This window comes from Cupressus sempervirens, chromosome 3 (genome assembly GCF_028749045.1).
Source record: "Cupressus sempervirens isolate cs-2001-9-10 chromosome 3, ASM2874904v1, whole genome shotgun sequence".
Lineage (NCBI taxonomy): Eukaryota > Viridiplantae > Streptophyta > Pinopsida > Cupressales > Cupressaceae > Cupressus > Cupressus sempervirens.
In genome coordinates this window covers 378,561,789-378,574,410 of record NC_143120.1, presented here as the reverse complement: position 1 = coordinate 378,574,410, position 12,622 = coordinate 378,561,789, and the positions used below count along the sequence as shown (strand labels likewise).

The 12,622-nt window shown below is 34.9% G+C and overlaps 1 protein-coding gene across 1 annotated transcript in view; it reads right to left on the bottom strand.

Annotated features, from left to right (window-relative positions):
* The window catches only part of ERD2B (endoplasmic reticulum retention defective 2B), a 31,930-nt gene extending 25,190 nt beyond the window's left edge, over positions 1-6,740 (bottom strand). The window contains exons 1-2 of the mRNA XM_089819877.1: positions 6,463-6,740; positions 6,098-6,363 (exon numbers count right to left, since the gene is read on the bottom strand). Of these exons, the coding sequence (XP_089676003.1) occupies positions 6,098-6,363; positions 6,463-6,553 (357 nt within the window). The 5' untranslated portion in view covers positions 6,554-6,740. The remainder of the gene's footprint in view (positions 1-6,097; positions 6,364-6,462) is intronic.
* Positions 6,741-12,622: the final 5,882 nt, after the last annotated feature.

Below are 12,622 nucleotides of genomic sequence, written 5' to 3'. Positions count from 1 at the left end.
CTCCAAACTTCTTTCTATCGATGGAATCTAGCTTATTTTTGCCTCTCCAAATCCTATCTCTACACTTATCAATCTCCAAACTTCAATCCTAGGGGTGGGACTACCACTTATTTCTGCATCTTCGTTACCTTAGGATGAACTCCAGTTTTATCTCCCAGCTTCAATCCTAGGGTGGTCTAACTTATTTCTGCCTCTCCAAATGTCCTATCATGAAATCTACACTTATATCTCCCAACTTCAGCCTATCAATGGAAATGATGAAGTGGTGGATGAGTAGTGCAAGAAGAAGATAACACAAACGAACCAAACAAGAACAAGAAATAAAATCTGCCTTTAAAACCAATCTTCACCTCTAAAAATGGATGGGAATTTTACCTTAAATCTGCTTTTACCAATAATCAAGCCCCTTCAAGTTCAGATCTGATCTCAAAAAATTCAGTCCCTCAACAAAATATGATGCCCTAGCGAAAATCAGAATTCACCAGCCTTGCGAAAATCTGCCCTTTCCACTGAATTTTGAACTCCTTGCCAAAATCGCTAAATTTGAAGAAAATCGCTGCCTTAGGTCAGAAAAATCTGCTCCGAATCAGAACTCCACTTCTCTAAACTCGCCTAAAATTGCCAAAAATCAGATCTCAAATCGCCTTGCCTCTTCACCAAATAAAATAGCCATGGCTGGAGGAAAAAATTCCTACCAAAGAATGGAAAATCAGACCCCAAAATCACTGCCAATCTTGCAAAAAAAATCAGATCTTCTCCTCCAAAAATCGAACCAAGGAAGAAATCGTTGCCAAGGAGAAAAAAATCAAACTCCAAAAATTGCCTTAGGGCAGAAATTTGCCCCTTTGGAAGAAAACCACTCAAGTTCGAGCAAAGGAAGTGGAAAGAATGAGGAAATAAGAGAGGGGAAGCCCCTTCTTATATCCTCCAGTTGGTCTCCAAAGTGGGCCGACATGCCTAAAGGGCAACAAATTTTTTGTTAAACCCCCAAAGATGGCCCAATTTTAAATGAAACAGGAAAATAACTAAGCCCCATAGCGAAATTGCTTCATTTAATTGCCAGTTTGATCCAGAATTGCAAAATAGAAATAAGGTAAGCCTAGGAGATGTCAAAATTTTCATTTAGCAACATTTTGACAATAAAAAAATCATTTTAAAATCGAATCTAGCAAGCCAAAATCAATTTTCAATTCCAAATCACCAATTCCTTTAACATTTCTAAAATCCTCTAAACAAAATTTCGACCAAATTAATGAGATTTTGCAATTTAATCCAATTTCAATTTTGCAATACCCTTTCAATTTTTTAACAAAATAAATCCTTTTCCTGGCACTCGAAATTCAAACTCTAAATACAATTTCACTGTCAAAAAAAATTCTTTTCATCGAAAAATTTCAAGATTTTCCATAACGACTAAATCTAAAATTCATTTTGAAAACACCCAAGCTTATATAATTATATCAAATTTTCAAAAAATCCATCTAAGTCCAAAATTTGCAAATTTGTCCTGCCAGATATTATTTTAACCATCAAAAAATGTTACTGTTGAAACCTGTTTGGCCTAAGGACAAAATTATATGTTACGAAAAATCAAGGTTCGCACCGGGTGAAAACAAACCAAATCCCCTCCTGGCCCGAACGCATCCAAGGTGTAAAATCGTCAATTCAAAAACCTCTGGACAACTCCAAATTTTGCTAAGGCAAATGAAAAAATTACAACACCCGCAAAAATTGCCAAGGCTTACCTAAAAAGGGGGTCCCCAAAAATTTTGGGGCGATGGTGTGAAAACCTCACAACACTAACAGGGTTAAATAGTCTTAACTTGGTGAATGTAATGCTCCTAACTAGGCAACTTATTACTGCAGCAGTGAGAATATGTAGGTACTAATTCCTACCATGCTTTTTCCCCTCTAACCAAGGTTTCCATGTGAAAAATACTTGTGCGAAAATGTTGCATGTGTGGACGTTTGATTTACTTTCCTATTACTTTGTTATTTCCATTACATGTTATATATTGTGGAAGTTGGTGGTGGAAGTATTTAAATTTTCAGCTACACTGATTCACCTTATTTCCATTACATGTTATATATTGTGGAAGTTGGTGGTGGAAATATTCAAATCTTCAGCTACACTGATTCACCCCACCCCCCTCTCAGTGTCTCCTAACATTAACATTTTTTTATAGTTTTCTATGCATTTTTTAAACAAAATGAAATGAGCTCTCTAGTTTTATTTTCTTTTTTCATTTTAGTTTGTGGCTTTGTATGTTGTTTGTAAATTCAAAGAATGGCAAGTATTCCTAACAAACTCTTTGTTCAAAACAGACCCATGCTCTCCACTATGGAAATATGTGGAAATGGTTCAGCAAATGCCCAGCTGAAAGAGGTTATGTTTGGATTTTCTACCATTGCAAAGAGAAATATAGTAGCTCTTATAGTAGAGTGAAAGCACAATTGTGCTTTATCCCTCAAAAAGGTCTTAAGTTTCTTGTACAAGAAAGCTAAGAATTGATGAGATACTAACTAAAACCCTTCTTCCAAACCATATTGTAAACAGATTCAAGTGCAAACAAGCAGATGAAGCAGCTAGGAATATGTGTGCTCATCCTTTGCAAAAGTCTAGAAATAAAACGAAAAGAACATCTATGGCTTCAATTCCACTTCCAATGAGCAACCCCTAGAGGTCCATCCATTCTAGTGTATTCCTCAAGAACTAATGACAAATAAGAGAGCGAAGGGACCCTTGGAAATGACATTTCAGAATGAGGCTAGAGACATTGTCGAGCAAGGAATAGTGAGATGCATCTAAGTAAATGGATTGACATTCAATGTTGTTCACTCACCATATGTATTAGCAAAAATGGTGAGATCAATTAATGAGGCTCCAAGGGGGTTCAAGGGCCCAAGTTATGAGGTGTGCAACACTTTTTAAGATAGGGAGATGAACCATGTAGAATCTTCCATGCAGCCCATCAAGGATTCATAGATCGATATAAATGTCCATAATATCCGATGGATGGAAAGATACAAGAAATCACATTTTCGTCAATGTTATAGCAATGTCCACAAGAGGTGCAATGTTTTTGAGAGTTGTGAATAGTGAAGGGAAAGTGAAGGATGTTCCATTCATTGCAAAATTCTCACCCAAGCCATTGAGCAAGTTGGCTCTCCAAATGTTGTCCAAGAGTAATAATTGACAATGCTAAAAATTGTAGGGTTGTTGAATTATTGGTTGAGAAGCGCTTCAAACACATTTTTTGGACACATTGTTTTGTCCACTCACTCAACCTAATGCTGAAAAAAATTGACAATAGAATTGAGTGGATCAAAAAATGTATGAAGATGCCCAGGAGATACAAATGATCGTCACTAACCATATGACACAAGTCAAATTTAGACAATTCTCAAGATTGGAACTCTTAAATGTAAGTCAAATTATTTAAAATTAAAATATGTTTTATACTTTAGTAAATTGTTTATGATTTCAAATTTTAATTTTAAATTTAATTATAATTTATTATTGTTTTGATTTTGATATAGGTAGCTAAGACTCGTTTTGCCTCCAATATTATTGTTTTGAGATGCCTTGTGAAGATTAAAGATGCATCCTTCTAAAATGATAATCAATGCAAATTGGAGCATATGGAGGTAATGTACTAATACAAGGACAATTGTCACTATGGTAATCATACTAGATGACTCTTGGTGAAATTGCATTAAGTACAACCTGAGATTCACTAAGCCTATATTGAGCATGATCTAATACCTTAACATGGATACGCCTTGCTTTGGGGGGATATATAATGTCGTAGACTCCATTATTGCAATATTAAAAAGCTCATAACAGAGAAAGAGCAAGATGTCGAAGAAACATTCCTCAAGGAACTATAGAAAATCATGGTGGAGCGGGGGAACAAAATTACTGCCACTTGGTATCTCCTTGCCTTTGCATTAAACCTTGAGTACTATAATCAGTTGGTCCTCAAGGAGAGTACCACTAGAGTTGCCCCATATATCCTAAAGTCGCTCATGGGTACAAGCCAACCCTTTGTAGACTCTATCCCAATCACATACGGCCTACGGTAGGGTTTGAATTCATGAGTTTCACAAGCACCAATGATCGAGGTCATAAGGCTCTTCAAGACAAGGACAATGTCAGTGCTCGTTAATGGTGATGCTTCCATGGAGAAATGTGCCAACACCTACAACCCATTGCCATCAAATGTTTATCACAAGTTCATTCTTAACTCTTAAGATTCTAATTTCTAAATTCGTGTTGATGAATTTATTGTATTTATATTTTTTTAAATTTTATTCAAACTCTTAACTCTTTAATTTCAAAATTGAAAATCTCGATAGGTTGTTGGTTTGTCATCATCCAAGAGGAATTGGAGCACAAACTCCTTCATACACTCAATAAAATGCAATAGACTACATCCCAAGAAGGTGGAAGACTTGGTCTATGTGCATTTAAACTTGAGGCTCACAACACACAAAGACAATGCCTACCAAAAAGGGAGGCAAAATACTGGGATATTGAACTAGTGTGTGCAGATTTCGAAGATTTGATTGTCCGCCTTGATGCACTTGCAATTGATGAAGATCATCACAAGCTACCTTGTGATGTTGAGGATGCCCTTGAGGCTAAGATTGCTAATATTGATGCTAGTGGCACTATTCGAGCTTCTAACTTGCAACAACTAGATGACAATGATATTTGATCCATGATTGTTGATTGTTAATATTGACATTATTAACTTTTAAGTCAAACATTGATATGGTGGTGTATTTTGGCATTTTGTTATGTCATTTGGACTAAAATGTTAATATATATGGTGGTGTATTTTGCTCTATTGCTTTAATGTTAGCATAGCAATGTATGAACTTATTTGTTGCATGCGTGCACACACACATATATATACAAACCCACCCAAAAAAATTGATTGAATTTCAAATCAGAATGCAAGAAAAAAATTAAACTTTCAAACTTGGCACCCATTTTAGGTCCCAAGAGTTCCAAGTAAATAATATATATTTCAGGTGATGTTTTATAAATATTATTAATAAAATATTTTAAAAATTGTGAAACACAATAAATATATATATATATATATATATAACATCACCTGGGTGTCAAGCTTGAATGTTTTTTTTTTCATTTTTTTGGTTTTTAAGTAATATATATATATATGTCAAGCTTGAATGTTTTTTTTTTCATTTTACTAAAAAAACCAAAAAAATGAAAAAAAATACATTCAAGCTTGACACCCATTTTAGGCCCCGTGAACCTTAAATCAACAAGGTATAATTCAGGTGATAGACACTCGTTTGAGTAATCCCAATTCGTGCGTTGCACTTGATCATTTTCGATATTTTTCTGCTGTGCAAGAGAGGATGAAACCCTTTGACTTAACTGTGCGACGTTAGGATGAAAATACTACCTCTGTCCTCGCAAATCTAAACAGAGCTTGTAGATTGGACTAATCTTCGTAACTTCATTTCAATTCCGGGGTACATGCATTGAAGGAGATCAATATTGTAATCAAGCGCTCCCAGTGCATCAGCCTTTCAATGATATATATTCCGAGGAAACGGCACTAATATATATCAGAGATTCTACAAGTCGCTGATCAATCGCGGGTCCAAATCGCTGCTATCCATCACCCACCAGATCTCAAAGAACTTCACGACAAGGAGGGCAAAATACAGGTTATTTATACTCTCGCAGTACAAACGCCTGCCTATTTGGCCTGCTCCAATCCAGCCCTAAGTAAATAAATGCACATGTCATATTATTTTTGTTTTTAATTATTTAAAATTCTGAGCTGTTAAAAATGGGGCATATGCCGTTGGCTACCGATCTGAAGCGATCAAAGTGATCCAATGTAAGCCATTTAAGGTAACCTGAGGATTCCCACTAATGACAGGAGAAATAACCATAATCCTAACCTGGCCACGATGTACTTTCCTGTTAAAAACAAACCAGTGCTTATTGAAAACCCCCCTAAAATACAATGTCGTTAAAATCTATTTTCATGAATTCTACAACAAAAGATATTCACCGAGGCAACAAGAGAAACTTAAACATGGAAATTACCTCTTTGAACGTAAACTTGTCGTGCACAAGAAGCGCCAAAATAAGACAGGGGATAACCAGCATATAATGCCTGAATGTATCCTGCTCTTTGTCATACGACCTCCTCACAATCTTATGACTCCTCATATACCAAACAATTGAAATTGAACTTGCCACAAAGATGAGCTTCATCAACGTATTGTAAAATGAGATGTAATCCGTAAATATATCCAGATAACGGGTAATAAACACCAGAGCGTAAAGCTCTTGAGTTTTCAAGGAAACCCCTAAAAACAAATAAAACAAATAGAAACGATTTAGCTGAATCAATTAGATGTGAAAGTTCCATGCAGTTTGGTTGAAGATTTAATGGTGAATCTGTATACCTGCGCACGATTTGATGGTGTGGATCTTGAGCAGGAGCACCAGCACACTCATGAGGTGCGTCATGTCACCTGCAAGCCTAAAGATATTCATTGTGGATGGTTGAAGAGCTTGCCTCAGGATTTACACCACGGATCAGCCCGATCCAGAACCTCTGAGTCGGACAGATACGAGATTTAGCCGTTCTCTCAGACAAGTGTGTTTTAGAGAGTTTCTTTCAACGAATCGTCATTTAACCGACTTCGAACCCGCGAGACCTCCAAACATCAAACACTCAGTTAAGGTCGATCGGCACGGATCGGCTATTTGTCGAGCATATGCGATGTATAGAAGTTCGGAAATGCGTAGCCGAATACAAGTGCAATATTAAGCTACATGTCGAAAAAAATATTAAAAAACGGAGGCGTTTCGGGTTTTGGGAATAATAATGTCATTTGTGTAAATGAAATATAATATTCAAGGCAGCTTTGGTTGTTAAAGGAAAATTAAGAGTATGGAATAAAATGGTTGGTTGAAAATATAGAAGAAAGTGTTGGCATAATTATTTTAAAAAAGAAAAAAAAAATGTTAGGGATTAGATTGGTGAAGAAATGAAATGAAATGAAAGATTTTTAATCATGTTTATGAGGTCATAAGCTTAAGGGAGCCACATAAAACTCCTAGTCAGTCTTATGTGATTTCTTCAGCCTGTCTTTTTTGTTGTGAATCTGCATAAATAAAATGGCCCCTTTGAGGAGTCTTGGTCCTTCGAAAAGGTCTTTTATGTTGTTCACTTTTAACGTTTCTTTGTATTGTCTACAATGTCTTTGTATGTTGTACAATCCTTCAGATAATGTCACTCTGTTTCCACCACACCCTCGTTGCAAAATCTACAAATTCTATCATCCCACTCTTCCTTAGGGACCTTGCATCAACCAGTTTCACATCTCAAACAGTGGGAACCATATCTCAATTGAGCAATTAGGATTTTTGCCTTTCTTTTGATGTTGGCTCCTAATTTTTCTTTGTCGTCATGTTCGCATGTGGGATTAAATTCTTTGACATAATAGGCTTTTTTTCTACCTATATGGTTTGCCCACATGACAAATCTGATTTTTCCTGCCACCCATTTTTTTATTTCATAATTGTTTTCCGGGCACTCTTGGCAGTCAATGTTCCACTTGTTGAACCATTTATCATTTTGTTTCTTCCATGTCTTGTTATGATAAGCCAGTTCTCCGTCAGCCACCCTACTAGGCCAGCGTTGTGCATCCATTTTACTCACTTTTTTTAGATAGCTCAACAATCTAACAATTGTTGAGGCCTCCATGGGGAACATCAATCAATATGTAGTCATGACTAGTGAAGCTTTGTGAGCACATAAGTATGACTCCAGTTCATAGGTGTGACATGGACAAGCTATGAAGAGACGGTGAAAAGAACAATCATACTTTGACAAAACCATGCTAAGTACGTATAGACATGAAGGATGATGACAAGTTGGCATGATTGGTTGACACGAAGAAAGGTCAAACCATGCCAATGGGATGAAGTGTAAAGGCAAGATATATGTGACTACTACGTCACGAAGCAGGTGGCTTGCACCTAATGTTGCATTTAAAAGAATTGGTACTATCACATTGAGGACAAACAATTTGAATTCTTTCTAGTAGAACAAGCTATCGAAGTCGTATAACATTTGTGGTGTAACACCTTGCCAGGGAATCCAAGAAAAATTAACCTATAATGTCACTAAGTTTGCTAAACATTTTTTTTAAAGATTGAAACAATCAAGAGATAACATAGTGGAAGCAGTAACTCGTATACATATATAAGAAATACAATAACAATTACATCTCTCTAAGGTTCCATAACATTGAATAACACACATAAGTTTTATTAAGATTAAAACTAATACGTAAACAAAGTCTATGTCATAGAATAACCGTAGGTATGAAATCACATGAAAGAATACACAAGTACATGAGATGCCACATGGCATAACCAGAATGCATACTTATCCTTTGCACACGTCACAGGGTATGAAATGTTAAAAGAATATGCATCATGATAAGATACAACATCTCGTAGGATCTCAAATAACCAAAGTACAAAATACCATAGTATGACCATAGAACATAATCTCAAGAAAGAAAGAATAGAATAACTACGCAAGGTACATCCAGCTGTCAGATCTCAATGGTATAAGAAACACTACCACCCGACTTCGTGGAACCTAAATGGCCCACTCCCACCATACTGAGAAGATAATCTCAAGTCTCATACGGATAACAATCCAAAAGTCATAACGAGAATCTAGACCAAGGGATCTTGATAGCAGTCTATCTCAAAGGTACCAAGTGCACAAATAACATCTAATCCCAGAGGTAACAAAGACATGTAGGAAACCTAATGTGCATGTGGGCAAGTGTCATCACATGAGTCAACTCTAAGGTTACCCTGGCAGTCTCTTTGGACTCTAGTCCCCTAGTGACTCTATGCGACCTCGATATCCTTTCTTATAGACAAGGCATACTAAGAAGGCAAGGTTGCAACCAAGCATCCTCTTTACTCTCATCCTAGCATGTACTAGCACTCGAGGCATGGGCAAGGTAATACTCCGACTCTTATTAATTTATTTTAACCCCATTAATAAAATGTTATTATTTACCCAATCAGCCTCTTTAAGGCTTCGACCTCCATTGCAAGTCACTTCCCAACATACATATAGATAATTAACCCTAAGCTCATTAAAGTAAATCTCATAAAATCATAATATTCACCTCAATCCTATACAAACAACTAGAAAGCACCAATAGTTACTGATCAAAACCTCGTAAGTTACACCAAGAAAATCACAATACATGAGCTTACAAAGGAAAACTCAATCTCATCACAGAAACACATGAATGTAGCACATTGGTTGGGAATGAAATAATCATGACAAAACAACATCGTAAAGCAACCACTTCCCAAGCCTCTAGTAAACAATCATATTTGGTCAAACTACTAAGTTTTCCCAAAAACCCATCATAAGATAAAAACACAAAACCTCAACAGGTATAAAATGTTGTGATGTGGAGCTTAATTAGACTCGGAGCTTTATTTGACGCAGTTTCTCCCCAGATTATTTCTACGAGGTTTGGCAGCAGCTCCCCTGCGGGATCCTAGGGCAGCATCTCAGGTGCGCTCCCTGTCGTAGTATAGGGTGGGGTTGAGGGGTAGCACCCCCGTGGGGGTTTTGGGGGGCAATGCCCCTAAAGCCAAAAATGAGCTTATATTGTTAAAGGTGTCACCTGCTATTTTTCTATTGGACGACTTATTCTGGCCCTAATTTTGTAAGTAGAAAAAGCTTCTATAAAATGGCTTAGGGTTAGGATTTCATAATGTATGGTGATATTGTAGCTTCTTACGACAATATTGAGTTGTAAGGGATTGCAAATTGTAATCATTGGATAATAATAATATTGAGCTTGTTGTTGGTGGACGTAGCCCAAGGATTGGGTGAACCAAATTAAATCCTTGTGTCTTGTGTTCTCATTTGTGCGCTTTATTATTTTTTGATATTGGTTATATTTACATGTAACTGTTATTTATGTTTGTGGTTAATCCTAACATAAAAGAAGTGAGGTAAATTAGCCATTGTAGTTTTTCGTTATAATTTCATAAAAATCATTTTGGAAATGTTTGTTAAAAAATTCTAGTAGATAAGGTTCTAAGTTTAGTTTGAACATAAAGCCCTTCCCAATTTCCATATTTTAAAAGAACTCCATAATAAAACTATATTTTTATTTCATTCCTATTAATAATCATTATTATTCTTTATATATGTATAAATATACAAAATTAAACAAATTAAAAATCATTAATTAAAAAACTCTATATCATAAGAACATTAACTACTAATTACATTTAAAAAAATCAAATTTGATTTAATTAACTAAACTAAATTTAACATTATTAAATACTAATTAAAATTAAAATTAAATTGCATTTAATAACCATTATATATTTATTTATTTAAAAATAATAATACAAAAAACTTTATTAAAAAAACTATATTTAAAACCCCCTAAATAAGGGGAGGCCACTGCGTGGGGCCTTTAAAACTATCACAACCACTAGGTTGCCTTGGCAGTCTCTGTTGCTCGTGGTAGCTATGGAAACCATGCCATAAATGGTCGCATGGTAGGGGAGAGAGGGTGGGGGAGGTGGTGGCCTCGCCCCCCAAAACATGTGTGTGTGTGTGTGTGTGTGTGTGTGTGTGTGTGTGTGTGTGTGTGTGTGTGTGTAAATAAATAAATAAAAAATCTCCCCCAATCAATTATCAAACCCAACAAAGAAAAATAAGTTACCATAGTAAAAATTAATTACTATGGTAACTACCATATATATAGTTTTTAATATAGATCTAACAGGGAAATTGCTTTTAACCGTTTGAATTTAAACAATAAAATTTCTCGATTCGAAACCCTACCCATGAAATTATTTTCTTCAAGTTTTCTAATAAGGGTATTCAATTTCATTTTCATAGATGTTTCATCATTGAAGAACAATCAATTTTCAAAGAAGGGTTCCAATTCAAGATACATTTTTCATAAACACAAATTGATATAACAGGCACAAAGAAGACAGACATTTTTCAAGAGATTTCCTACAAGGAATTCTATGAGATTCTTATCTCAATCTAATGCTACAATTTGACAATCGCTCAACGATTGTAAAATTTATGTTTCCGAGATCCTTCAGAATTTTCCTATCTTTCAATCTTAGAAATTGCTCCTCCAAAATCTGTGTGTGTAGAAATGAGCTCAAATCTCTTAATAAAAAATTTAACCCTACCTACGGTTTACAATTTACCAACATGCAAAGGCCTCTCCTTAAAATAAACTTTAATTATTTTAATTTATTTAATTCCCTTATGCACACTTTTTGCCTTTAATTAGGATAAGCTTTATTTAAATTATTCTCACTTCATTTTTTTTTATAATAAGAAAGATGTTATATATATATATATATATATATATATATATATATATATATATATATATATATATATATATATATATATATATATATATATATATAAAACTAAAAAATAATATTTAAAGCTCATTATTTAAATGCAATTTCTAAATTTATTATTGTTAAATTAAATAAATGCAATTGCACCAAATTTAATCTTTAATTTTAGCTCTTTTATTTAATTAATTTCTCAATTAAGTAACTATATTAAAATTTAATTTTTCTTTATAAATTTTTCATTTAATTAAATCATTTAATAATCTCTTTGGGTGATTCAATTATACTTGAAAATCACAACATACCCACAAACTCAATAAGATAAAACTTTGTTAATCTCATATTGGTTTTGACATACGAGTGATAATATACTTAAGTCATTTACTTAGTTCATGCTGAACAAGTAATGTATGTCGAGCATAAGTTGTCAGATAGTATATGCCGAGCAAGAGATATACAGTATATGTCAAGTAACTAGTAGATGTCGAGTCACTCAAGTGTCCAACAGATAGTAAGTGTCGAATCATTCAAATGTTGAGTGATTAGTGGATGTCGAGTCATCTAGAGGCCGAGTTATAGCATTGAAAAGACAACAGATGCCAAGCATCAGACACTTCAAGTGCCAAGTAATATAGTTTTGACATAGTTGTTTGTAATGGCACAAACTACTATGTAAACCGTTCTGGAGCCAACTTGAGGATTGTTTTGTGATTACAGATGACAAGGACAAATCTTTATTGAGGATCCCTATGCAGTACATGCAGCCAATCAAAAAAAAGGAAGGATTAAGCGGTAATATGGGTGAATCACAATCGGTGATTCATACCTAACCCCAAGTCACCTAGGTCTTCTTAAGGAGGACAAACCCTAAAAAATTTATGAGTGTGGAAGGAGAAAAGAGAGAAGTTTGCATGCGCAAGCAGAGCATTCATGGTGACTATAGTATTGTGAACTGAGATACATTGCAAAACCAATTAGAGGAGAACAAGAGGAAAGGAATTAGAGGAAAGAAGAGATACATATAATCAGTGAGAATCAAGTACACATCAGGAAAAAGGTGATATGTTATCTAGCAGTAGAGTGCTAACTGTAAGATCATTGCTGAGACATTCTAACAGGTGAATCAATTAAATCTCTTAACAGAGTAGTCTTATTAGGCTG